The sequence below is a fragment of the Carettochelys insculpta genome, chromosome 31, assembly GCF_033958435.1.
Source record: "Carettochelys insculpta isolate YL-2023 chromosome 31, ASM3395843v1, whole genome shotgun sequence".
In the NCBI taxonomy this organism is placed as follows: domain Eukaryota; kingdom Metazoa; phylum Chordata; order Testudines; family Carettochelyidae; genus Carettochelys; species Carettochelys insculpta.
The window spans coordinates 11,254,942-11,282,789 of NC_134167.1; the positions used below are offsets into that span (position 1 = coordinate 11,254,942).

At 49.6% G+C, this 27,848-nt stretch overlaps 1 protein-coding gene across 4 annotated transcripts; it reads right to left on the reverse strand.

Annotated features, from left to right (window-relative positions):
• Positions 1-27,848, reverse strand: ADD2 (adducin 2). Of its 4 annotated transcripts, XM_074981623.1 has the most exons (15): positions 27,651-27,848; positions 26,560-26,695; positions 25,249-25,400; positions 22,545-22,625; positions 20,546-20,695; positions 17,383-17,526; positions 16,493-16,591; positions 12,209-12,385; positions 11,598-11,855; positions 10,528-10,647; positions 9,089-9,178; positions 7,990-8,155; positions 6,899-7,027; positions 5,597-5,607; positions 1-309 (listed from the first exon to the last, which is right to left on the reverse strand). In XM_074981623.1, the coding sequence occupies exons 1-15, from the start codon at positions 27,846-27,848 to the stop codon at positions 1-3; spliced, it is 2,220 nt and encodes a 739-aa protein (XP_074837724.1). The 4 variants fall into 4 exon arrangements, with proteins under 4 accessions (XP_074837724.1, XP_074837727.1, XP_074837725.1 ...); XM_074981626.1 differs by lacking the exon at positions 5,597-5,607 and having other exon boundaries at positions 1-302; XM_074981624.1 differs by lacking the exon at positions 5,597-5,607 and having other exon boundaries at positions 1-317.

A 27,848-nucleotide genomic window follows, 5' to 3' on the forward strand; every position in this document is an offset into this window, starting at 1 on the left:
TCAAGATTCAGCTTTCTCCTTCTTTTTGCCCTTTTTCAGGAAGGAAGGGGTCCGGAATTTCTTCTTCTTCTTGGAGGGAGATTTGGAGGGTGAGCCTTCTGGAGATACAGGGCCACTAGTAATCGACTCGGTTTTGTCCTTCGGGGCGTCTGTGTCAGCATCTGCCGTTGTGGTCATCTGGCTCATTCCTTTGCTTAGGGTATCTTCTGCAGTTTGATCATCGTCTTTCCCATTCACGACCACTGCAGCTGGCTGCGTCTTCTCACCATCAGCAGTGGAGTCAGAAAGTGCTTGACTGGTGTCTGGCTTCTGGGCACCTTCACAAAAAGAAAGACACAGGAGATGAGAATTTCTGGAGGCAGGGTGCCCAATTTCTCTAGGAGGGCTGCTACTTGGTATTGCCACAGGGTTGGGTTGCCTGGCTTTGCTTAGGTTAACTAGAGACAAGCGCCAGCAGAATACAGAAGACGTGGTTTTGAATGTTACACTACAGGTTAATAAGGGCAGTGAGGTCAATAGCCATCATGGGCCCTGAGGCAAGGCAGGAGAGAGGCCCAGCTCTGCACCATGGAAGGGGTGGGGCCAAGGGTGGAAGAGGCAGGGCCTAGGGCATTCAGGCCCCAGTGCTGCCCAGACCACATCCCTGGACACCCTCTACTCCCTGGCAGCCGTGCACAGCTGGAGCAGCACTGCCACAGCACATCAACGGTGCTTGGAGCTCTGGGCCCCTTTGACACACTAGACGGGGGCAATTGCCCCATTTGCCCCTCTCTCCCCAGTCAGCAGGCCTGATAAGGGGTGGGCTTTTTCTAACTTCCCTAGAGCTAGTCCTGGGTCTTTAGTGTGATCATTCCCCCAGTCTTCAGTTAGGACACTCCAGATAGACACTAGTTTAAACAGAAGCAGAATTTGGCCCACACTGTAAGAAAACTGCTGCAGCCTGATTCCCTTCTCTCTAACACCACTGGAAGTTCAGGGGGCCTGGTTCTCCAGCACCAAACATCTTGGTATTTACACAGCCCAAGTGCCTGCAGAATTTTTCAGAGCCCCGAGCAAGGTGCCCAGGGCCAGCTATGGTTTAAGTGTAAAGCCAGTCGAAGTTTAAAACCAAAAATCTCACCTCTTCTTCACTGTGAAAAAGAGATTGCAAATTCCATCTACAGAAATCTGGAGAAGAAGGGACTGTTGCTAACCTAACGAGATGTCCAATAGGAGCAGCTGGGTCTAGGATGATCGGGATACCTGAAACCGGACTGCTAAATGACCTGTACATTTAAACAGTGTTAAGTGTTCCATTTGCTCACACCAGTTCTTTTCCTTCTGGTACCACAAACACAGACAGGAGTGTATGTTTTGCAAAGGGCTTCATTTGCAACTAGGGTTAATGAACGAGTCCTTGTTGAGTGCAGAGAACAGCATTTGGGGAAGAGGTGGTTAAGCAATTGCATGCAGGCCTCTTTTCTCTTCTTTCCTCTCCTCTCCCTCTTTTTTCCCCCGTAGATCTGTTTATTGGATTGAGCAAGATAATTATAACTACACCAGTCTTCCACAGCACCTTCCAAATAAGGATCCCAAAGGGCTTTACAAATAGGTGCTGAGCTGCTCAACACCCTTACTCGGTGTGCCGTATGATATCTATTTTACAGATGCAGAAACTGAGGCATAGACCATTTAGACAAGTCAAGCAGTCAATGAGAGGCAGAGAGTGAAATAGAACTTATGGGTATCCTGCTCTAATTACTAAACCACACACCCGGCTGATGCTTTTCACAGCTTGTATTAAGCCCACACAATAAGGCTACATCTACACTAGAGTTTTGTTGACAAAACTTTTGGTGTGTCTACACACAAAATGTGTTTTGTTGGTGGTCTATAGGCAAAACTCAGCACGTCCGTCGAAAGCCTTCTGCCTCTCCACGATGAGGAATAATGCCTTTGTCGACAGTTTCTGTCAACAAAAAAGCCATGTAGCTGCTGCATGCAGCCTTCCCTTGCGTCGTTGCCCAGAGCTACTTTACTTGCCTTAGAACCTGATCCTGGCAGGCAAAGTGGTACTTAATGCCTGACACCAACTCTGCTGGGTTTGTTCCCATGACTATGTGCAGCTCCGTGAGAATGAAAGTGGAAGAATCCGACCCTTCAAGATGTAATATACTTGGGGCTTGTCTGCACAACGAACAGGGGTACATCTACCTTCCAAGCCAGGGTGGGGGTCCCAGGTCAAAGAGACACACCTGTGCTAGCTCTGAGCAAGCTCGTTAGACTGCACCTGCAGGGGGTGGGTATCCCAAGTATGTATCGGTTTGTGAGAATCCTGGGATCCTGAACCTACGGGCTCCTAGCTACTGCCACATAGGGGGGCTGACAGACCTGCCAGGGCCCAGGCAAGGTGGTGGGTGGCCCTGTGCTCCTGGAAAAGGTGGGTCTAGGACAGCCAGGCCTCAGGGCAGTCAGGAGCACACTGCACCATGGCCCATCCTCCCAGCAACCCTCAGAGCTGCCCAGAGCACACTGCAGCAATTTAAAAGGCCCAAGGCTCTGGACACTCCTGCTTCTGTGATAATAACTGCTGGGAGCCCTGGGCCTTTTGGAATCATGGGCACCAGGGCAGCAGGCTCTTTTGTCCCCACCTGGCAACTTTAGCAGAGACTGTGGAATTGCATGCCGTGAGGTGTTTCACTTCACTACAGGGACCTGACTGGGGGAGCTCTGGAGTCCCTTAGAGCTGGGTACATTGTTTAAGCCAGAAGGAGACACAGGAAGCTGTGCAACAAGGTCGATCTTGGCTTGTTGCTGCTTTCGACCTTGACGTCTGCTGCTTGGCTCCTGGTCTCATCCTCCATTCTTGACGTTGGTCCTGTCTTGTTCCTGGATCCCATTCCAGGCTGAATCCCATTGTTCTGGCTTCTGACAGCTCCACTTTTGTCCCTAGGCTGCTCTGACTGAGTGCTGATCCTTGGCTTTAGCTCCCATTTCCTGTCCAGCTTCCAGTTCTGACACCTGGCTCCTGATTTTGAATCTGCCCGTAGACCTCTGGTTCCTGAACCCAGTGCTGACTACCAAGCCAGGCTGCCCAGGTCTTGGTCTTCCACAGTGCCTGACGCCCTCTGAGACACTAGGACCCTCCACTCATGTGGCTGTGTTAGCTTGATGAGAGGTCAGTCTCCTCAAACTCCAAGGGTCAATGTGTAGATGTATCCATAGCATGCTGCAAGCCAGGTTCTGAATGTACAATGCACAAGCTTGCTATGGATTAAGTCAACACATGATGTCCCTCAAAATGCCCCAAGGAATTTTTAGTGTGTGCTAGTAGAGTCCATGTCATGACCACAGCCTTCCATATTCAGATCCCAGCTTGCCATGCCCTAAGTCGCAGTGTAGACAAACCCTTACTTCCATCTGTCCCATCCCAGGAGACTGGCCCGAGCTGTGAAAGATCCCAAACCTGAAGCAGACCAGAGGCCACCGTAGTTTGAATGAACCAAGCGCCAAGGTGGGTAACCTATTTAAACAGCAACACCCATTATTATGCAAAAGTACATCCATCAGGGACCACGGTGCGACATATATGAGAAGTGTACTGTTCAGTCCTGGGAACACACTAGAGCATATTCAGCCACACGTTTCCAAGTAAAGAAATAATTCAAGGGGCAGTAAACTGGGGAGCACTGAAGAAAACATTAACGGATTGTGTATCAGTACAGCTGAGTCACGTTTTTCAGCTCAGTTTTTTTCCCCAGCAAAATGCAGCTTTGGCAACACCGATGACGGTTCAAGTGATAATGCTAATGTTGCCAAATTGCTTTGATAGCAAAAATGCAAAAAATATATTCTGAAAAAAAATACAACTTTGCCTTTGTGAGAAGCTCTTGCATTAAGCTGCATGAGGAATGCAACACTGATTCCCCCCTACCCTGTGTCCTGTAATATCCTTACATTTACATGGCTTAGGGCCTTTAAACCTGCCCAGACTCTTGTCTCTTGCATGATCTCTGTAAATATCTGTTACATTGACTTTTTTTTAATTTTACCACCCCACAACTCAAGTAATGACTTTCCACCAAAAACCTCATCAAAGAGTCGAGCTTTCCTTCTTTTCTGCTGTTCTTTAGGACACTAAAGGAAAAAAATTGTATATGCAACAGCAGAAAATGATGCACAATGGGAGGCAATGGGAAAAAGACAGAAGAACTGAAAGAAAAGCTGTTTATAGCAAGTGTATATAGCTTTGCTGGCCAGTTTTGATGCCAGCCATTTGAATTCATGCAGTAATTTAGGTGGCCATTGATGGTGTTTGAAAATCAGTCAGCTAGGACTAAGCTCTGCTTTCAGACCCTGCTGGTGGATCTCAGCTCCTATATTCCATCCCTGCCCCATGCTCAGATGCCCTGCTGAGCTCAGTGGAAGCCCTATGAACAGGCCGAGAAGAAAACTACCAAACCATTCTGGGAAGAATTTTGTCCATTGAGCGGAATTTGTGGTTTGGGTGGGAGATTCCTTCTACAAAGACCTGGCACTACAGATGCCTCCTTTTTACAGCATCCAGGACGGTCTTGGAGTGGAAGAGAACAGGGGATAAAATGGAGCATAAAAACAAATCCTGAAAGTCTTGAGCAAGGAATAAGTCACAGTGACTCTTCTTAAATTGCAGACAAGAAAGGGCCCTTTCATAAAAATTCCTCTGAAACGGAAATCATCAGCATCATCAGGTCTAAATTGCACATTTGGACAGTCAAATCAGCACAAGGCAGAGAAAATGGGAACTTTCATGTTTCAGTGCTCACAGTAGTGAGGGGTCTTAGAGAAGAGACAGAATTTACTATGATCATGCTTTGCTTTCATACACTATTTTCCCATGATAGATTTCAAAATGCTGAACAAAATCATGATCCCCATTTTACAAATGGGGAAACTGAGGCAGAAGTGACTTGCCCTAGGTTCCTCTGCAGGCAAGGGGCCTGAATTAGCACTAGAACTTAAGTCTTCTAAGTGCCTGTGTGGTGCTCCAACCACTGAGCTGCATTGCTTCTAAGTGCTGATCTGAGTAGCCAAATGCAGAACTTGCACGTTTTATTAAGGTACCCATGATGAGAAAATGGGTTCCTGTTGGTTTCCCATACAGCTAAGGGCTGGTACTGGGAGAACTGAAAGCTAGCCTATTTGGATGCAGCATTACTGCTCCAGGGAGCTGCATCCCTGCAGTGTAAGTGTTGGAAGATATCCCCACCCACCCCTACCTCCCACAAGGCAATGGTAGGCGAGCTTAGAAAACAGCCTCTCTATACTTACTACAGAGACAAGTATTCAGAATCAGAGGTAAGTCCTTTGATGGAAAGCAACACATGGAAAGAGAAAGGAAGACATTGTGGAGACAGACATACAACGACACAATGCGACACAATGAGAACAGTAAGCGTAACGCCACTACATTTACCTTCCTGGACTAGGTCACTTCTTTGCCTAGGACAGCCAGACACCTTCATTGTGCCCAACAATCAGCACATCCGGTCTGAGGAGCACGCTGACAACTCTCTCACCTCATTATGCCCAGCTATGGATTACACGGTGCTGGTGTGTTTTGATTTTAGTTATTTACCACAGTACCCTCTGTCGGCATGATGTCCTCTCTGCTCTTGCACTGAAAACCAAGGCAGGGGAGGTGGAGTCTGGAACCCTGGCGACCAGTGTTTCCTGTAAGCTGAGCGCTTGGGCAGGTGCCCAGGAGGGATTCAGGAGCTGCCTAGCTGATCAGCACAGCGCTCATAGTGGGCAGCATGTGTTTCTACTGGTGGGACACATCCGCACAGCCCTCAGTGCACATAACAAAACTTAATCTGCTTAGGGATGGAAAAAAATTAGAGGAAACATTGCTTGGGACTGTGGCTGGGTCCTAGGTGGCTGGGTAGCCTAGTGGCTAGATCGCCAAGCAAGCAGGCAAAAACAGGGGGTGCTGGCCCTGTGACCCTGAACCACTCCCTTACTATTCTTAACTTTGGGTGTGGCTGCAATAGTCCAAATTCCCCCTGTGCTGACGTGTCTCGGGGGATTCCGCCCCTTCCCTGAGGAGGGGGGCTTACATGCTCCTGTGGCTGCTGTGCAGGTGGAGTGTGCTCCCTCCATTGCACCTCCTCCTGTCTCCCTGCTAGGCAGCCCCAAACTGAGCCAGGCTCCTGGCTTTTCTGCTCCCTTCAGGCAGGTAAAGCGGGGTGGGGCTAGCTGGGCCCAGAGGCTCTCTTTAACCCCTTGGATGCTGGACCCGTCTTTCTCCACTCCCTCACAGGGACCAACTCTTACAGGTCTGATGACTCAAAGCTCGTGGGAGTCAGTAGAAAGACTCTTATTGATTTCCATGAGGTCTGAATCAGGTGCATAGCCAGCAGTTTCTTATTACACCTACCCTCACCCTATGTCTCCTGGCCCCCCCACCCTGTTGTTTCTTATACTCACTGCTTGCTCTTTGTTTCAACATAGGCTGCTAGTGCTTTGGGGTGGGGCTGTGTCTTTCGGTGGGACTGGACAACACCTAATGCAATGGGGCACTTATTCTGGGCCTGGTCTTTGGGTATTGCTGCAGTGCAAGTCATAAATACATAGGCACGACTGCGTTCCAAAGGCTTCCTGTGTGATTTGCCGGGACAATGATGGCACAAGACTTATGGACATAAGGACCCAGCTTCCACCTAACAAATTATCTTTCCTCTGGGCAGGAGAAAATGCCCCTCCAAGCCTACAGCATCCCCATGCCCTGCTGCCCATGTGAGAGGGGTCTGGTTTGTCTCAGGATGTGCCTGTGGGAACACACACTACTCACTGATGCATCCGCCCCAGGTAGTACCCACAAGTGCTCCGAATCTCACCATGCAGCGTAAACACCCCCTGGCGTGCAGGCTGGGCTTACCCTCCGAAGACTTCGCGGGAGACACGGGTGGGCTCTTTGGTGGAGATTTGGTGGGGCTCTGCTCCGGGGAAACAGAGGGGGACTTCACAGGAGAAGCCAAAGATTCCTCTACGCCAGCATCTTTCTCACCTAGAAGCAAAGAAGATATCCACGTGCTATGTAAAACATAGGGGGAATCCCAAAAGATACACCCCTTCCCTGTCTCCTGGGAATGGCCAGCCACAACTTATTTCCTCCAAGACCGAATGTTCGGCAGACATATTGGTTTTTTTGCGATCACTGTGTATACCCACTCTGGTTGAAAGAGCAGTGCTTAGCATTCATGGGATCCTATTAAACCTGAGCCCCTCTGCCTCATGGCAGCCTGTGGAGGCGCATGAGATTTTAGAGATGTGATTTTGTAATCTTTGGCAACACGCTAATGAAATATTCCTACAACAAATTTTAAACTAAGACCTTGTTGATTAACCCAGTAAATTCAGAAACTGACATTATACACCTGGGGTTGGCAAAGGCCTGTCAAATGGCTTCACTACCACTGGAATGGCTCTTTCACAGGCTCCGTGTTCTGCTCAGAGGTCTGACAGCTTTGTCACTAACTAGACCCTCTCCAGAGGAGGCAGAGCCACAGACCAGGGATAGGAAGAGGAGGGTGGGTGGACATTAAGACCCAGTGGTGCCCCCAATTTTTGAGTTTCTTATGAATGTGAGTACTCTGGTTATGGGCAAAGACAGCTCTGATGAATAGGACATTGGCCAAGGGCATGGGAGATCCAGATTCAGAATGATCTGGTATGAAAAACTCTTCTCAGAACCAGACAGAGCATGGACATGAACCTGGAATCCCTGGCCAGCGCCATTCCTCTCCCCCCACCCATGCTCTTGGTCCAAACCCAGCCATGGCAACGCAAGTTCGTTTTCACATGAACGTTCGGAAGGTTTTGGTTTCATCTTTAGGTGGGACAAAACCCAATGCTGGAATCCCAGAAGGTGCTGGGAAAGGGAACCGTGGGCCTTCAGTCAGCTCTGCTGCTGAGTCACATGCTTTCTGTGCCTGAGTGAAGCCATCACCACACCATCCAGTTATTTACCATCTAGTCCCAGTTTCTTTCTTTCCACCTCTTTCTTGTACTCCTCCAGCTCTTGGTCGGTGAGTTGGCTGAATGGGTTGGGAGGCTCTGGCTCGGGAGGCAGCTCTTCCTGCGAGACTTCTGTTGGCTCCGCGTCTGCTTTGGAAGCCAGGTGACTCTCCGTGGACTGGAACCAACCACAGACGTAAAATTGCACCATCCGCACGAGAGCAGGGGATAACCCTTGGCAACTTTTATGGGCCATCAGTGTGGGAGGGGATATAGTTCCATTCCCATTCCGAGCTCTCCCCGCCCCACAATTTCATCACCCACCCAGAGCCCTCTACTCAGCCTGCACGCTGGTTCCCAGAGTTATTCCCTTAAACATTGCTTAATTGCTCCTCTGTGCCTGTTCTTGGGGTCAGCAGCCCCCTTGCTACGAAAGAAAGGGGACTGGCTTGGATCAGGGTTCCCCTGACCTGAGCTCCACAGCAAGAGCCTACATCCTTACTCACACAGCTGCTGCCTCAGTCTGCAGAGCTGAAGGACAGTGTTTCTCAGCAAGGGGTACATGTACCCTTGGTGGTACACCAAGGTCTTCCAGGGGATCATCAACTCATCTAATGATTTGCCTAGTTTTACAACAGGCTACATAAAAACACTCATAAAGTCAGTACAATCGAAAAGTTTATTCAATGATTTGTTTCTACTGCTTTATATGCCTTACACTGAAAGGTAAGTACGATATTTCTATTCCAATTCACTGATTTGGTAAGAAGATGGTTGAAAGCCAGCAAGTTTCCAGTAGTAGTCTGTGATATTTTTGCATCGTTTTTTGTACGTAGTTTTTAAGTGAGGTGTAACTTGGTGGTAAGCAAAACCAATCTGGCTCCTGAAAAGGGTACAGTCATCTGGAAAGGCTGAATGGTACTTGTTTCAAGACCCCAGATTACTTTAGGACAAAGTTTCTCAACCAGTGGTATGCGTACCCATAGGGGTACATGAGAGAAATCTGGGGGTACTTTTTTTTTTTGAAAAAGGGATATTTTATATGAACAGGTTGAGAAACTCTAGCTTATGACATTCCCTGTGAATCTAGCCCCTTTGTTAATCAAAGTACCGGACTCCTGCTCTTCTCTGCTATCACGCTGGCTAAGAGCTGAGACTGGGGTCCGGCTGATTTCACATCCTGGCGGTTTTGCTCCCGAATCTGTGGGTGAAAAAAAAAAATCCACCGATCATTAAAAAGACTTGAAATAAAAGCCGAGACTCGATAGCTAAGGGGAGGGTTGTAGATTGCGGGGGCCTTGAATTGCCACTGTTTTCAGTCTTGGACAGCCATTTACACCTGGGCAAAGGGAGAGCAAAAAGTACTCTGTTAATGATGACCCCAGAAGTAAGGAAGATGAGAGTCAAGCTCAGAATCTCGCTGTCCTTGGCTGCCCATCTGAATCCAGTTTAGCTCAGCAGTGACCAGCAGCGACCCTGTAAGATGGGTGCTTGTGCGGCCGCTTAGTAGCAGAGTTCCCACAGCCAGTGTTTGTTTCAAGTGGTGGTGCACATTCACACATGCCGTGGTGCACATAAACTTTTATTCTGCACATGGATGGAAAAAATCCACACATGGCGGAAAAGACTAGAGGGAACACTGGTCATGACGGGTTGCTCTTGCCAGCTGATACCTGGTCCTTGCCCTACATGAAATGAATCAGCATGTCTCAGCCCCATTGCTAAAAGACAGGGATTTTGAGTGTGACTAGCAGTGCTGACAGCCACCATGGGCCCTGGGTGGAGGTGGATGGGGGGCTGGATCCATGTCTTGGAAAGGGTGGGGCTTCGGGCAGAATGGGTGGGGCCTAGGGCAGGTGGGGAGGGGCTGGCTTTGTGTCGTGGAAGGGGTAGGGCCTCAGGTAGAAGGGGTGGTGACCAGGGCAGTCATTCTGTAGCACCACCCAGCCTGCAGCGTACCCCATCCCTCCAGCCCTCAGAGCCACACAGAGTGGCACTCAGGTGACAATTCAAAGGAAGCTGGGGCTCTGGCCACTGCGCCTACCACTAGCTGGAGCTCCAGGTCCCTTTGAATCTCCAGGCCCTGGAGTCTTTGCAACCTCTCATGTCCTCCTCCCACCTCCCCACCATCAGCAGGCCTACGTGTGACCCTGGCACTGTTTGGAACCTCTGTTTCCAGCCAGGAGGCCAGGGACTGAGTGGGTCACACAGTGAGTTTCCCTCTGACCTGCGTGGGGGTTCATTCAGATCAGGGCTGAGTTGTGTTTCCAAGGCAGCGTGGGGGAAGGGGCATATGGTGACCTACTCGTGTACTCGCTCTGGTGGCTTCAGAGCTGTGAGTCTGGACCCCGGACCTATCACTGAACTTGCTGACATAGAATGAAGAGAACAACTTGAAAAAAGGAAGCGGTTCATTTGCTCCCCATCAACAGAGTCTGTTCTCAGAGCCTCAAAGGAATCTACTAGTTCTCGGCCACCTGGTAACGAAGTCCCATCCCACAGGACACCAGAGGCTGGGGTAAGGAGAGAGATGCGTGAGAGCTGTCACACCTTGTTCCTCATTTCCAGCACTTCCTGGGGGTCGGTGTAGAGAGGCACAAATTGGTTGGGGTTTTCAATTCGGATCGGGGTCCCACTGCTGGCTTTTTCTACCTCATCGGCCTTCATCCACTGGCCCATGCCAGGGACAGGGTAGGGAAAGAGCAAAGACAATGCATCAGGACTGGAACGGCAGTATCACGAAGACCCGAGAGACCCCTGGGCTCAGCTTTTGAGTTTCTGACTCATCACAGGGTCTTGGATGCTGAAAACTTCCCAGACATTCACAGCTAGGCAGAATCATTACAGAGAAAGGAGCCAGCGACAATGTTCAGGAATCTGAATTTGGATTCAGATCTTCCCTCACATTCAAAGTTTTGCTTCAGCCCACTTGGGTTCCAACATGTGCCCTACTCAGGCAGTGGTTGCCCTGTGGGGGCTGCCACACTGCTGGGTGGGGGTGCTCCCTGATGGTGAGGGTGTCTGCAGCTCCTGGCTGCCCTATGCCTTCGGGCTCCAGGAACGGGGCTGCAGCCCCACTGGGGACTTCCCGCACCGGTTGTCTTTCCAGCTCCCCTGAGCCACTGGGAGCTGGGTGGAAGTCATGCTGGTGCGACTCCCAGCTTCCCCGAGCCGTGGGGAGCCAGGACCCAGGTGGCAGCTGCTCCCCTGTGCAAATATGGGGCAATTAGCCGCTTCGTTAAAATAAATCAGGATGCCTTCCTGTGCCTCAGATATGGGGCTGTCCTGGCCAAAAGACAACAGATGGTCACCCTATTCCTGCTGCTGTCAGAAAGCACCTTTTGCTGCCTGAAACCCCAGGGTGGGTGAATAGATTTGAATATGAACTGCCCCTTCCTCCCAAAAGAGACGCCTTCCCCCACAACCTGAAGGTAAGGATTTATAGGCTGTCCTACTCTGCACCTGGCCTGAGCCTGAGTTACTGTGGGAGAGACCAGATTTGGGATACACCAAGTCCAACCAGAACTATGCTGAGAACATCTGGCTCAGCTCCAAGGGCCTTTTAACGCCTTACCCTCCGCGCTCTGCAGTGGTGGAGGAAGTTGGCCATTCCCCCTTACCGTGGTCTTAGTGCGTTGGCAGCCCATGCTTCTTTGACTCTCCTCCGCGACGTTCACTCGCAGGTAGGTGTTGGGTGTGTTGAGCCATCGGGTCTTCTCCTTCTGCTGCTTCTGGGCATGCTGTCGGAGGGTAGCAACAGGAGCAGCTTCCTCCTCGAAGACAAACGCGGTCACGGTGGCAGGGATCAACACGTCACTTTTATGCTTGGTTTTCTCCTGGACAAATGGGTACCGATAGGTGTACCCTGTTCGGTAGCCCTGGCAGGAGACAAGCAGATTGTTTTGTGATTGGAAGGTTCCCACTATTAGGATCAGGCTGAAAACGGGAGTTAAGGCTAGAGAACAATATCACAGAGTTCAAAACAGGTCTAGGGTTTTCGAAATGGGGCTGTGTAGACAAGGAACAAGGGCTCTCATCCGAAATAGACTCTATTGTGCATGGACACACTATTCCAGAATGTCATGTTTATTTTGGGGCTTCCCTGTAGTGTAGATGCCTTATTCTGGAATAGTGTATTTGTGAGCAATAACTCCACAATAAGCTCTTCTGGAATACCTCTGTAGTGTAGACATACCCTAAGTGGTTATATCTAAGCTGGCAGGAGACTCACCAGATTGTCCAGCATTCTCATGAGTGCCTCAAACTCATGCTCTCCCAGGCGGCTTTTCTGCATGGGGCCAAACGTGCTCCCGGCCCATCGGACTGACCCGACGTCATGAGGCCTGTACTTCTCCTGCTCCAGCACTATCAGATTCTCTGCTCCCCCTGCGCTGGACAAGGCAGCAACCTAGAGTAGAGCACAGAGGATACAGCCACCCGGGAGCAGTAGGAAAAGTTACTGGGAAAACACTGACGGGGCCTTGGCTCAGCTGAAAGGGGAAGGATTTGGTCTGGCGAAGAACTCCCTTGGTGGAGAGGATCTCCCCACTGGAATAAATCTGCTAGAGTGGGCTCCTGCAGTAGCTACCCACTGGTGCAGCACTGGGGACACACCAGTTACCTCATACCCATGGTCCCCAAAACTTTTACCTCATGCATCCCTTGCCTCTCTCTGTGCCCTCTGGAGCCAGGGCTGCAGCTTCAGGAGTGGGGGTGCAGGTGGAGGTAAGGGGGATGATGTTGGGGTCACAGGTGGAAGTAGGCACAGAGCCCCAGACATGGAGCTGGCAGCTGGGCTCCTGGCTGTGGGATCATGCCAGGAATGGAGCCCTGGGCATGAGGATGGCAACCAGGCCTGGGGTTAGGGACAGAGCTGGATGGCATGACCTCCCAGCCCACTATGCAGGCTGGCCTATGTCTCAGCTGTGCCCCCTGAATGGTCTTCTGCACTCCCTGGAGAGGGCTGTGCCCCTCAGACTGGGGACCCCAGGGCCACCCTCATGACTTCTGGTGCCCTAAACAGTCCAAGCACCTGCACCTTCCATCTCCACCAGGGAACAGAGCTGCAACTCTGCAGTGGTGGTGTGGGGGCAGGACAGAAAGGAGGTTGGTAGGGGAAGAGGCAGAAGGGGGAGCGGTGCAGCCTGCCAATGCTGCTGGCCAGGGGACTGGGGCACTGGAGCCGGGAGGCAGAGCAGAGGCTGGAATGTGGCAGACTGGGGCTGCTTCCATGAGCTGGAGCTAGTCAAACGCAGCATAGGGTTGAACCTCTCTAGTTTGGCACCCTCAGGATCTGACCAGCGCCGAACAAGAGAATTGCTGGACCATGAGAGGTCAGTATTGTCTAGCAGCATTACCAACTCTTCCACTGCTTATTGGGCTCTGAGAAGACATTTAGGGGTAGATTATAGCTAAAGAACAGCACAGAACACTGAGAGCCAGGACCAGCAGCTGGAAACAAACTTCATGGGACACCAGGAAACTTGGCCACAACTATGATAACCGGTCACCTGGCTAACTAAAATCCTGCCGGATTATGGATGTTGCTGGATTACAGAAGTTGCCAGACGAGGGAGGTTCAACCTGTACTTAATTTATTTAGTGGTTTCCTACACAGCTGCATACTCTGCGTATGCTTAGAGACAGCATTGCTCTGCCTTCCACCAATCCCCGCTTGGGGTAGCCTTCCAGGGGCACTAAGGAGTCATAGACGGAAAACAACATCCCCTGCCCGGAAGTGCTTGCCACGTGCGACTCTAACCCTGCATGGGGCTTGAGCACACAGATGGTTTGCGACATCGGTCCTGGCTCATTTATTTACTGATGCTCTTTTCCTCTCCTCAGCCAACGGCCCTGAAAGAGCTGCCGGGCTCTTTCCCACTGTCCCATGTCCCACTGTCCCACTGTCGCTGTGCTGCAGGAGGCCTAGATACTGTGCACCCACATTTACCAGCCCCAGAGATCGGAGCGCTTCCCGCCTGCCAGGCCCAGAGGCCGAGCACATGCCTGTTGGGAAACAGCCAGTCAGCCTCAGGAGTCACAGGGCCTTACTAGGGCGTGATGAGAGAGACAGGAAACAGGCAGCCTCCGCTCAGGAGTAGCGGCAAGATTCCAAAGACCTTTGTCATCCAGACTGCATGTGAGAAGGAGGCAGGCCTGCAGCGTGCCTGTATTCCCAGCCTTTCCCCTGCAGATGGCTCCCAGGCCAGGCCTCAGCGGGTGTCGGCCTCCTTTTCCCAACTCAAGAAGTAGGTCGATGGGCAGTGGGGAGAACAGCGGCATTTATAACAAGTGACACTGATTGCTAGCTCGCTGCCTGAGCACATCGAACCCGCTGCCTTGCTGCAGCCGCGCCGGCACCACCCTGCGCTGGAAGAGCAGAGCAGGAGAAAGGCGTCGTCTTCATCATCAAGTTGCATTTTCAGGTGGTGCCGACAAGCGGTTGTTTTGAAAACAAAACAATCACCAACCCACAAAGGAAATCTACAGTCGCTGTAGGCAGGGGTGCCGGAGGTGCGGTTCTAGGCTCAGAGCCAGGGTGGCGATGTGAGTGCTGATCTCGGTGCTGATAACGTCTCCAGAGCTTGGCACTGCTGTTTTCACAAACACATCCATGTATGGAAAACCCAAGGGGCTGGGTGACGTTCTTTCTAGTGCAAAACCTTCCTACAGGTTGGTTTGTTCCTCGTAGCCAAAAAGATGCTGTTAACAGCTTGACCCCTGTGTATTCCCTTTACTGTTCTTCCTGGTGACTGTGTCTGCTTTGCTCAGATTAATTCCGGCGTGCTGTGTTTCTGTGGATTTGGGAAGGGGAAATCTGGGGAGGGTTTGAGTTGGTATTGGAGCAGGGTGTTCGCCTCTTAGTATCCTGGCTGGCTAATTTTGAGTTGCTGCAGGAAAAGAGGCTTCTAGATGTGCTCATTGATACTGTGATTGCACAGAATCATATTTAGTTTGGATGCACAAAATTGAGCTCTCGGGGTCAGCAGTTGACCCCTGTACTTCTCACAAGACATGAGAACTAAGGGAGAGCAAAGGCGGAAACTCTCCTGTCAGCCTTCCCCTCTATAGACAGACAAGTGAGCCAAGCACAGGTATGTTGATTTTAGTTACGCAACTGAGGTAGCTAGAATTGTGTATCTGCAGTCGACTTTCTATGTGTAGTACCACCACAGTGGAAACTCATCTAGGCCAATGCCAAGCACTGAAAATCCCACACCGAAACAACAGTCCATAGCAGAGGAGAAGGCAAAGGCACAATTCAAGTCATTGAAGAAATAACAGGGTAGCAGCTGAAATGCAAGACTAGGCTGGGAGGGACAGAAAACCAGGGCAGTAAGTAAAGCTGTAAAAAAATGGAAGTCAGTTTCCTTCCTGAAATCGTTCCAAGGATTGCCCAGCAGAGGGAGATAAATGATCGTTGCAGTCTAGCCCGACTGCTCTGGGGCCTTCTGCAGCATTCTCTTGCCACCAGCCTAAACTGCTCCTTTGGGGACATCTCTCAAGGGTCAAAACAATGCGGGCAACCGTGCACACCAAGTGCTTGAGTGTTCCACAGCTGTGGCTGGAAATGCCGCAGTGACACTACTGCACCTAATATTTGAGGTGGATGCTTCAGAATAATGGAGTTTATAGCCAACTGATAACTTGCAAACATAGGACTCCTTGTGTCTGGTGCAGGGGTCTCTCCCCATATTAGGTAAGCCAGACACGATGCAGGTCTTGTCTGAGCAAATTATCACTGTGAATTTCTCTGTCAGCATAAACTGGTGGTAGGGGAGGGCAAGAGAGCAAATCGTTTCATATTTAATTTGTGGGAGGTGCTCCAACTCTACAGCAATGAGGGTCATAAGTCCTGGCATGGCTGGTGAGACAGAGTATTCCTCTAGACCAGTGGTTCCCAACCTGCGGGTCCACAAGGGCATTGCAGGGGGTCCATGAAAAAAATAAAGAGAAATAAAAATGATCATGGAAAATAAGTTTTAAATGAATTACAAAGTTACAATCTAGTATTATTTTTAAATTAAATCTCTTCTAATAATGTTATGAATTGCTGTTTGAAAATCTATGTTGTGGTTTCCTGTTTCATTTAATGAAGTGTACATTGCAGGTAGAATTGTCGGTGATGAGGGTCTGCAAACAGTTTGGGGGGCTAATTGGGGGTCCGGACTAATGCAAAGGTTGGGAACCATGAGCTCAACTACCTAGATCAGCAGAGTAACAAAGCACTGTAAAGGGGAGTGACCAGTGTTCCCTGCAAACTGAGCATATGGGCAGCCACCCAAGACAGAGAGTCAGGAGCTGTCCAGCTGATTAGCAGAGCATCCACAGCCACCCACTGTGAGCAGCTTTTGTTTCTATTGGTGGTGCACATACACTGCTGCCTTGGTGCACAGAACAAAATTTATTTTTCCCATGGATGGAACAAATTAGAGGGAACATTGGAAGCAACCTTGGAAATGCATCAAAGATGGATGATGCACCGCCAATGCACTGTCCTGCTGAAGTCACTCACCTGGATCTCACAAGCAGCCTGCAAGTGAAAAGTTTTATAAAAAGCTTCCTCCACTGTATCACCCAGAGTAACCACGCCATGATTTCGCAGCACCAGGGTCTGTGGGGAAAATGAAAAACTAGCTAACACTGTCATTGCCACTGAACTTGTTTCTTTTCAGAGACATTCAGATACAGTCCAGCGAAAAGTCTGGTTTTTTGCTTAATACCCCCAAAAGGTCCCTGGAATGACTTGCCAGCTATTTCACCTCCCAGTCTGTAAAAAGTGTCAGCAATTTAACAGCTTTCTAACTTCCCAGACATTGAGTAGCTCTGACACATTGTCTGGTTTATAGTCTCAGAGGGGTAGCCTGTGCGTCTTACCGATGAAAGCTCATTACCTAATAAATAAAATTGTTAGTATTTAAGGTGCTACAGGACTGCTTGCTTTGTTTTGTCTGGTTTATTGTCCATTTCCTTCTAATCTAATCTAATCTATGTGGCACCCTCTTGCTGTCTCTGCTTTCTACAAACTTTTATGACTCAAACCCCAGTATGTCAGGACTTCCTGCAATACTCAGATGAGTAAACTGAGGCACAAAACAATCTGGTGGCCCAAACTCACACAGCAGGACAAGAGCACAGCCAGATGAAGGAACAGATCTCTCAGTCTGGTGCTTTAGCCACTTGAAGGGCCAAAATCTTAGGACATGTCAGCATGTGACCTCCTAGCCCTGGCAGAGCCTCAGAACAGAACTCAAACCCCAGCCTAGACCTGGTCTGGACCCATCTGCAATGAAAATATCACTGGTCCAAACCCATCCCTGAAGCAACTCCACTGAGCCACGCTAGCCTGACAGCTGATCAAACATCACATCTTTCAGTCCCAGGGAACACATCTTTTCTCCTCACCTTGCAGGTTGGTCCAAGGCACTTCTGTAGCTCAACCCTGTCCACCTCTTCCTCCATCTCCCCACTGAAATCGAAGTATACCATGTTGCCAAGCAGCAGTGCATCATGGGATACAGGCAGGATGCCACATTTCATGGCAGACACCTGGCGAACAGTGAGAACACAGGAAGCAAAGGGGAAGATCAGCACACTGGTTGCATGGTGTTTACACCAAGGGGCCTCTCGTGAGGCTGTGCTCAGCTTTCAAATCTACACCCTGCGGCCAAAGGCGGGGGCTGGGGTTTGCAATCTCACGACTTTGACCCTGCAACAACTTCAGCACCCTTCTCCACTCTCCCCTTGCAATCAACAGGAGCGGAGGATGCCCAGAGCATTCCCCAGGAGTGCCATCCTCCCCAGCCCAGAGGCTGCAACAGCTGATCCATTCACTGGCATAGGAAGCAATGAACATGTAGTAGGTCTAGCATCAGTGCTGCCCATAAGCTGAGCACCTGGGAGGCCAATCGAGAGAGATTCAGGTGCTGCCCAGCTGATTAGCAGAGCACCCACAGCCGGCAGTGTGTCTTTCTATTGGTGGTGCACATCTATGCACATAACAACATTTACTCTGCACAGGAATGGGAAAAAAATTAGAGGGAACACAGTAGATCAGTGTGAAGAATGAGCCTCTGACATCAGCACCAACGAAAGGAACCCAGGAACACTGCCATTTTGTAGCAGTCTCATATTTTGGCCTTTCTTCTCCCGGGGGCTGTGTCTTTCGCTTACTTTTACACACCAAGCTCGCGGCTTCTGCAGCCCTGCATCACTTTAGAAGCACAAAGCCACTGACCAAAGGTTGGTCAGATGAAGTTTGGAGACAGGAAAGTACTGTGATGAAATAACAGAACAGGGACGTATCACAGAAGCGCTAAAGTGAGGGGGCAAATGGAGTCCCCTTTTCTGGGGCGGTGCAGAGTTCCAATGAGGCAGACACAAGCACTGTCCAGTGTGCAGAGAGGACTGGACGAGCACAGTTTTGTGTACAATCCTTCCCCCTTCCCTCTCTGCGCAGTAGCATGCAGAGATAAGAGAGAGCAGGTTAGTCTTACAGCACCCCTGGGAGACAAGGATTACCCACACAGAACAGGGGAAACTGAGGCACCGAGCCATTAAGCAGCTTTCCTGGGGTCACACTGTCTGGGACAACAACAGAACTCTGCATTCCTGAGTCCTAGCCCCTCAACGGTGTTCAAAGTGAGGACCAGGGTCTTGCACAAGTCAGCTGCACTGGGGTAGATTTCATCCATCTCATCACCACATGAGCAAATGTAACTCATGCACCTAGGGGTGGTTCAGTGTCCCGTGTAGTGGCACCGAGATCACTTACAGAGAAAGAACGAGTCTTCTCTGCAGCCTTAACTGGGAGCCAGCTGACGTTTTAGCTCAGACTGTAGCAGCTCCTGCACTAAGCTCCAGAGATCCCAGGTTTGAGTCTACCTGTGGGCGGTTACACAAAGACCAGGTGCACATTCTGGAGGTGTTAGAAATTCCTGGGTACCTTTCTAAAGACCAAGTTGTATCCCATTAGAAAATACACATCACTAAGGACTGCTCTCTAATCACCCTTCAAGAAAGAAGCTACTTAGTAGAGATGACTTTGCGCAAGGCATTCAGTCAAAGTCACCACCTTTGAGTTTTGTCCCAGGATTAATAAAGGCTGTGGCTGTCTGAAAACATTATCCTGAGCTGTGTGTGGCGTTATTAACTCATAAAGTAACAGCCTTATTTGATACAAATACCTATCCCACCGAGAAGCATCCAACGGTTTCCCAAGGGAAATGAACCTTAATACCACTGTGTAGGAGGCCAAGTTAATTCCTTTTATTTTAATGGGACTTGGATCAGCCTTTGAGGGAGTGACGTGTTTGAGAGACTCTCCTGGAGTGAGAATGCCATACAATTCTCTCAAAGTTCCTGAGGCAAGCAGGGTGTTAACAACAAGGTGCCAGAACTAAACCCAGGATCCCCAGTAGTAAGAGCCAGAGCTGAACTCTGTAGTTCTCTATGGATGCAGAGTAAAACACGGGGAACTGTACAATGACAGAGGTGGAAAAGTAGATCCTCTAGGTCTGGGGTGTTATTGGGTGTTTAAGGACAGTTGGAAGGCTGGGAGAAGTCTGAGGCTGAGGATCCACATACAGCAGCCAAATAGGGACCAGCTGGGGCTGTATAAATATGGGCTTCTGGAGAGGAGGAAAGAAATGTCTTGCTCCATCTGTGGAGCAGGAGGGACCTGGTTGTCAGGTAAGTTAGAGCCTTCCTAACACCAAGCAGGGCTGGGGGAAAGGCAGGCAGAGCTGGGGGAGCTCTGGCTAGGTAAGCTCCCAGGCTGCAGGGCCTGAGACAAGGCCTGAGCATACTAGGGCTGCTGATAGGTGGCCAGGGTAGCAGAAGGCAGCAGGTCCCCACTGATGAGTGCCCATTTCAGAATGCAGTTTGCCCCTGAGATAAGGGGCTAGATGATGACTGGCAGTGAGTCACTGAGGCAAGGAGTGTGTAGGGATCAAAGTTCCCTGGGAGGAGAGGGCCCCAGAGGGAGAGGCACTATGGCAGAGCAGTACCCTCAGGTGAGGGCACCATGGTCTGGGAGGGACATGGATCCTGTTATAAACTGGTGGAGAACAGAAGGTGGGTAACAGGGCAAGGCGCCAGCCAGAAGACAGCACTCTAGAGGCTAAAGAGCTAGTTCTTGAGTGGCCAGCAAATGGCGCTGCAGCAGTGTCTCACAGCCCGTTACAGGGACAAGATGCAGAGCATTATGGGTAAAAAGAGTTGGCCCTAAGGCCCTTATCAATAAATGGCTGCATCAGTCTCCCTGTTGGTCCAACAGAGAATGCTAACAAGGCCTTCACCCACTGTACCCAGGATAGTGCCTGTGAAACTGAGGTCACCCTGAGCAGCTTCCACACCATTATCCTCTCTCTCGCCTTCTCCACCTCCAGTTCCCCAGCACCTCAGCAGCACAGAGCCAGCCAGCCAAAGGAGGGAGCAAGCTGCAGTCCCACACCACTTAGAAAGCAGTTGCTGAGTTAGTGCAAATGCCTTTGGAAGAGACATTCTCCCCCTTTTCCCATCGCCCTGGCAACCCATGGCTGTCAGCATGACAGATGGGGCACCTTACCGCTGCCGCAGCAGGCGTGTGCAAATGGATAATGCATCTGACGTCAGGTCTGGCTGCGTAGATGGCTGAGTGCAGGCTGAAGCCTCTAGCATCCACAGGAAAACTGGTGCTGCCCTGCTCCACCACCTCGCCCAGGATGTTCACTTTAATCTGCAGCAGGAAAGAAAGGGGGCAGCGGGAAAGGACAGATTTACCAGGGAGGGGAGAGGCATCCTCACACCCCAGGGCTTGCTCCAGAGCTAGAGTGCCATTGTGTTCCCTCCTCACCCCCCTGGAGCCACCTCCCACATGGCTCTGCATTCAAACAATGTGCTGTTTTCCAAAAGATCTGCTCCAGCAGGTGAGACATGGGATGTGTGCGTGTGCGGCCACAGGGTGTCCCATGCACCTGCCAGCACCTGCCTCTCCCCTTGGCCAGAAGCAGTGCAGTGCTACTGTTGGGTCGTGCTACTGCAGAAGAGGGGCGGGATCACCCCGTCCTTCCTTTTCCCCTGGCAATTCCACTCCTCTTCCAGGGTAGGTCTATGCAGCATAGTTATTTTGAAATAACTTTGTGAGCGTCTACACAATGTAACTACTCCTTTGAAATACTTTTGAAATAGGAGACAGCTTATTTCGAAGCTGGTACACCTCATTCCACAAGGGATAGAGCCTATTTCTAAACAGGGGCTGTGGAGACAAGGAGTAGGGGCTATTTCATAATAAATAATAATAATCATAATAATAGTAATAAATAATAATAATAATAATCATAATATTGTTATTATGATTATTATTATTATTCTGGAATAGCTTATTTTGAAATAAAGCTGCTTTGTAGACATAGGATTTTGGATTAGAGCCCCAGGAAGCAGTGCTTCTGGGAGCTCTAGTCCAAAATAGGCTGTATTGTGTGCGGACACACTTTATTAGAATGAGTTTTGGATATTTTGAGGCTCACCTGTAGTACAGATGCTTTATTCTGGAATAGCTTATTTTGGAATAACAACTCCAGAATCAGCTATTCTGGAATAACTCTGTAGTGTAGACATACCACCCAGTGAATCCAGGAGCGGTCCCACCCCCCCTCTGGGAGTGACGTGGCCCAACAGCAGCACAAGCTTGCTCTAGCTCACATTGCTCAAGTGCCGTGCTGCTCCAGAGAAGGGATGGAGCCATCCCCACACTCACCGGAAGTGGTGCCTCCAGAAAAAGAGGCTGGCGGGGGCAGGACGGGGCGGAGCAAGTGTGGCAGGGGCAGGGCTTGGGTGCATGGGATTGTTCCAGCTCTTCCCTGAGCTGGGGGATGGGGGACATGTGGCCATTGCCGGGTGTCCCCCACCCCACCATCAGTCACTTTGGTGCTCTGGGAAGTATTTTGGCAAAGTTCTATGGCCTGAGTAGTCCAGGTCAGAGTGATGATCATAGAGGTGCCCCTCTGGCCTTGGATTCTATGGCTACGTTTACACTAGAGAGTTTTGTAAGCAAAATGGGGGGTTTGTAGACAAAGCTCATGGAGTGTCTACCACACAAAATGCATTTTGTCAGCAGCAAATCTGCGTAGACGCTCCAGGGGGCCCTTATGTTGACAGAGCAGATCCACTTTTAAGTGTAGACGGGACCTGTCGACAGAAATTTTGTTGGAACATCTCTTGCGACAGTAACTTCTGTAGACAGATTCTTCTAGTGTAGATGTAGCCTATGAATTAAGTTTATGAGGTAGGAATGGGAACATGTCCTGGAATTCTACAGCTCAGCACCAGTTTATGAGATCTGCTGGGATTGCCCACTGAAAAAGACCATCCATTGGGTTGTGGGGGAGTTATTGGATGTTCACTGTATCAGGGGCTGGTTAGGCTCCATGAGCACACATCAAAACTGGGAGAAAAATGGTGGGTGGGGAGGTGGAATCTGTACAAATTTTCCCCATGATTTTGGGTGTGCTTTTTAAACCATCTCTCATGAATAATTCTTTGCCATCCACTTATTCCAAAATGGTTCCATTATTTAGCACACTCACCAGACTTGAAGCAGTGACTTCACTACATGAAAGGCCTTTAGGGCTGATCAAGAAGTGATCTTGCTCTTTGCTGACACGCAGCTGCCAAAAGAAATGCACAGGAATGCCAAGGAAACAGACAAGTTAGGGTTGAGTGCACAATGCACAGTAGCATGTGTGTTCCTACTTTCCTGGTGGGGTGTTCTGAGGTCTTCATAGTCCTGAGTGAATTTGTCTTTTTTACAGCCATTTCTATCCCCAACCATGTAATGCTGTCAAGGGCCCATTCTGTGACTGTATATCCCTGGTCAGAACTAAAGATAAATCTACACTGCAATCAGAGGCGGGAAAAGTACCCAAAAAGTTACTTGAGTAAAAGTGAAGCTGCCTGGGGGGGGGGGGGGGGGTGTACTTAAGTACAAGTCATCTGTCTCCCTCTGGAAAGTTACTTGAGTAAAAGTACACACATATGCACACATGCATACATCACATCTTGATTGTACTCAAGCCTCTAGAAGTGAAAGTGGCTGAACTTTTACTCGGGTAACTTTTAGGTACTTTCCCCACCTCTGGCTGCAATTAAAGGCCCATGACAGCTCACTTGGGCTTGGGCTAAGGGGATGCTTAATTGCAGTGTGGATATTCAGGCTCAGGCTGAGAGGGAATCCAGGCAGATCCTAGATCCTGGGCTCACAGGCGCCATTTTGGAAGGACGTGGAGGGGTGGACAGCAGCCCTGTCTACTGGGACAGCCACAGAGAGGTAGCCGTGTTAGTCTGTATCATCACAAAACAAAACGGCAGCCCTGTAGCACTCTAAAGACTAACACAATAATTTATTAGGTGGTGAGATTTTGTGGGACAGACCCACTTTTCCAGATCTGAAGAAGTGGGCCTGCCCCACAAAAGCTCATTACCTAATAAATTATTTTGTTAGCCTTCAAAGTGCTACAGGACTGCTTTTTGTACTGGGATGCTGATCGCTTTTCTTCCTCTTTGCCCTGACAATCAGGGAGCGATGGGAGAGAACACAGATTGCAGATTACTCCTCTGCCCCCTCCCCTCACCAGCCAGGAATGAGAAGCATGTACACATGCTGTGCGCTTTTCTCTCTCTCCCTGACAGTCAGGTGAATGGGCAGAAGAGCTAGCAGCATTTCAATATGCATGACTGCTGCCCCCTCCCCGCACCCCCGTGGCACCCTTGCCAGACCTCTTGCCCAAGTCTGAACCTCTACACTGCAATTAGATAACTTGTCTCACGTTGATTTCTCTGGGGAAGTCAAGGCAACTAACCGGATTTGGTGTCGGTGTCAATACCATACCACTTGGGTCACAATGTGCCAGAAATTAGAAAGCTGGAAATTGGCGCTGAATCAAAATGGAAGTCAGAGACAGAGAAGAAATTCAAAGAGGACAGTGCCGCACATACCACGATCACCTGCCACCTGACTATGCTGGGGATGCCAGCCAATTTCCTAGAGCCTTTGATCACAAAGATAAAGGGGTAGCATTTCTCAGAAGCATCTGCGGTTTCTTTCTGTTTACTAGTTATCTCTGGCCCAGGTGCTCCATATAATGCCACTGAACATCTGGCCTGAAAGTTCCCAAGCTAGGACTGTAAACTCCGCTTGTGGAAGTCACAGCTGCATGCTCTCTGACCATGCACATGTGCATTTACATGAGCTAAGATCAGGGCCATCTCATGCAGAGCAAACATTAAGAGATAATTCACTTAGAACCCTCCACTTCCACTCATAATATCAAACAGCTGATCAGGTGCTTAAGCATTGGGGAGGTCCTTCCTTTCCCTTTCCTCTGAAGTGTCGTGCATTGGCTTCTGCAAGGACAATGTGCGGTAGGCGTTACATTCCATCCTGCACTGGCTACAAGGGGTAGTGTTACCTGAGAGATTTCAGAGATTAGTAGAAAAAAGACTATTTCCAACTTGGGGCTACTCCCTTTTTTACATCCCTCAGAAAAATTTGGAAAAGGGCAACAAAAATTATCAGGGGTTTGGAATGGCTGCCATCTGAGGAGAGATTAAAAAGGCTGTGACTTTTCATTTTAGAAAAGAGGAGACTAAGGCGGGAGAATATGACATCGATCTATAAAATCATACCTCTTGTGGAGAAAGCGAATATGGAAAAAGTTATTTACTTATTCCCATAGCACAAGAACAAAGGGCCACCAAATGAAATTAATAGGTAGCACCTTTAAAACCCACACAAGGAAGTATTTTTCCACACAGCTCAGTCAGCCTGTGGAACTCCTTGCCAGAGGGAATTAGAAAGACCAGGACTTTAACAAGGTTCAAAAAAGGAACTAGATGAATTCATGGAGGATAGGGCCATCAATGGCTATTAGCCAGGGTGCGTAGGAATGGTGTCTTAAGCTTCTGTTGTCAGAGGCTGGAAATGGGTTGCTTGGTCACTTGGCGATTACCTGTTCTGTTCATTTCCTCTGGGGCACCTGGCATTGGCCAGTCAGAAGACGGGATACTGGGCTAGATGGACTTTGGTCTGACCTCGTGTAGCTGTACTTATGTTCTCATCCCTCCACCTACAAGTCTGGTCCACTCTGGTAACTGGAGGACTGAGAACTCTATGCTCCCATCTCAGCTCCACTCAACGAGGCAAAGGCAGGAAAATGACAGTGCGTGGTCATGTTCCAGCCTCAGTACAGAGAAGTCCCACATGCATGTTACCCTTGGGGGGGCCCCCCTCACCGTGACATAGGTGTTGCTCAGCTGCGCCCAGCCGTACAGGTCCAGCAGTCGGTAGACACTGCCAACCTTGCAACGCATGAGCCGCTCCCCTTTTGCCAGGGCCAGTGTCTCATTGCTATGGAGATCGTTGATGGGCGTCACCATGGAGAGACCTGAGGAGAAGCAGAGATTGGCCAGTGGGTGTGAGGCGATCCTGTCTGAAAGGGGCTCTGGGAAGCAAGAAGTCTATGAGGCTACTGGAATTGGCCCATCTGATCTCTATCTGTTCCCATGAACTTTCACACCTCATCTTTCAGCTCAGAAGGGCCAGTCTCAGTCTTCCTCTGGGGAATGGGGAACACTCAAGAAAAACCACAAGGGGAGCATTCTACCTTACCCTATTTTTAAATGCAAGTGGTTAGTGGTGATTTTATCTTTAGGATTCTCCCCTCCCGCCCCTTAATACTTTTTTGCCCCTTTTTTCTAACTGTTCTTCTTTTACGCTTCACTATTTAAAAATGGGTGAGGGACAGGAAATTGGAATGGAAAGGGGAGATCTTGCTAGATTAGAAAGCTAGACAATGTTTTTAAAAGATTTTTTTGAAAAACTTTCAATTTTTATGGGCATTTTGCCTCCAAAAGTGATTGAAACAAAAATTCCAGACAAATATAATGTTTGGTCTTTTAGGAAATAACATTTAGGGTGCTTAAAAATACCTTTTAGCTCATCTCTTACTAACCTCAAATGCCTGCAAAACACTGGGGAGGAAGCTGCTTTTTGTTAAAGAGACAGCCACCCATTTCTTTAGTTAAGGGGTAGAAAAGTTCCCAGTTCTCTGCTCTCCCAAGGAGACCTCTAGGGAGAGCAGGGAAAGATTTGATATTCTTGGAATTTTTAAGGTGAAAAACAAACAGGAGAAACCCTTACAATAAAGTCAGCAACACATTGTCTCTAAGGGCTGCTTAGTACATAATAAAGAAGCAAAGAAACATAAAAACCCAAGATTGTTTATACCTATGCAGGTTGCCATTGAAGCTAGCTGGTGTATGGGGTGTTTGTGGGAGGTACGTGAACCAGATAAAATTTCAGCAGACACCCTCAGAATTTCAGTCAACCGCATTGGAGGGGGAGGGATATAACAGACTTTCCAATTAGCCTAGGGGAATTAGGTGCCTCAATCCAATTGAAATTCAGTAGGAGATGGGCACCATAGATGTCTTTGATTGCCTTTCCATGTCCAGCAATCCTTATTTCATCCCAGTCTGGTGATCAGGGAACTAGGCAGGCCTTCCCCTACTCCTGCCCCAGAAAACGGTTATCCACCAACATACTGATGGGAGAGGTGGGGAAGACGGAGGGACCAGTGCTGGCCATGAAGTCCGCAATCTGTCTCAGGGCCCAGATGCTGGAGTTGTTCCCTTTCTTCATTTGTTCTTGGATCAGGCTCTCCAGCTCCTCTCTGAAAGACTGAAAGAGCAGGGCAGGTCGTGAATCGTCAGTGAGTTCACACAGTGGCACCCACTCTGCCTGACAACCGCGCTGCGAGCTGTGCAGAGCCAGCATCTTCCTGACAAAGCCAGCAGTGCTCCTCTACCAGGCCAGGCACTTCATGGCAAATTGGCTCCCCCGCCTCATGCATTAAACCTAGTTAGCACTCACCGCCCATGTTCCCTCTAATCTTTTCCACACACATGCAGATTTTTTCCAACCCTGGGCAGAATAATTTTTTTTTATTTTGTGCACCGAGGCACGTGCCAGTGTGCACCAGCAATGGAAACAAAAATCCTACCCCTGAGCACTCTGCTGATCACCTGGGCAGCAACTGAATTTCTCCTCAAGTGCTCAGCTGCCAGGAACCACTGCTCACAGGAGAATACATGGTGCCCGAAGGAGGACACTGGGCATCAGCTGCTCTCACTTCGCTCCATCTCTGAAGCACAAAGCATGTCTTGGGGACTACTTCATGCATGCAGAGGGGCTTTTTATAACTAGGGAGTCGGCTCCAGTTTCTTATGTCTGACTTTATACACCTCGGGCCAGATTTTAGAAGAGCTTCGGGCCATGTTTGCAAGGGTCCCTCACGCCCAACTGGGCCTGATTTTAGAAGAGCTCTGGGCTATGTTTGCAAAAGCCCATCACACACACTGAGGGTCAGATTTTAAAAGAGCTAGGCACCCCGTATGCTGAGAGATTTTAAGAATTTAAGCTCATTTTGACACTGAAGTGGGTCTGATCTGCAGCGGTGCTGAGTGCCTGCAGCTTCAGCTGGTTTCTAGAGCTGGGCTTTCCAAAAAATAAAGAGAGGCATCTATCTCTGAGAGCTGTTAGCAGAGAAGCCAGGTCTTGGGAGACAGAACAGAGAATACAAATCCCCCACTCCCACTCCCTTGCTTTGGCCATTTGCCAGGCACCTTTTACTCACTGGGCTCTGTAGGATCATGGTGACTCGTTTCTTCTGCTCCATCATGTTGAAGTCCTGCCGGAGATCAGCTGCCATGTTCCGGATGCGCAGATATTCCGGGTCATCTTCGGAGAACCGATCGAAGTAACGCTGCCCGTGGGAGGGCGGGGAAGAGACCGGGGGGGAAGAGACCACCTCTGGGGTGGCTTCGCTGCTCAT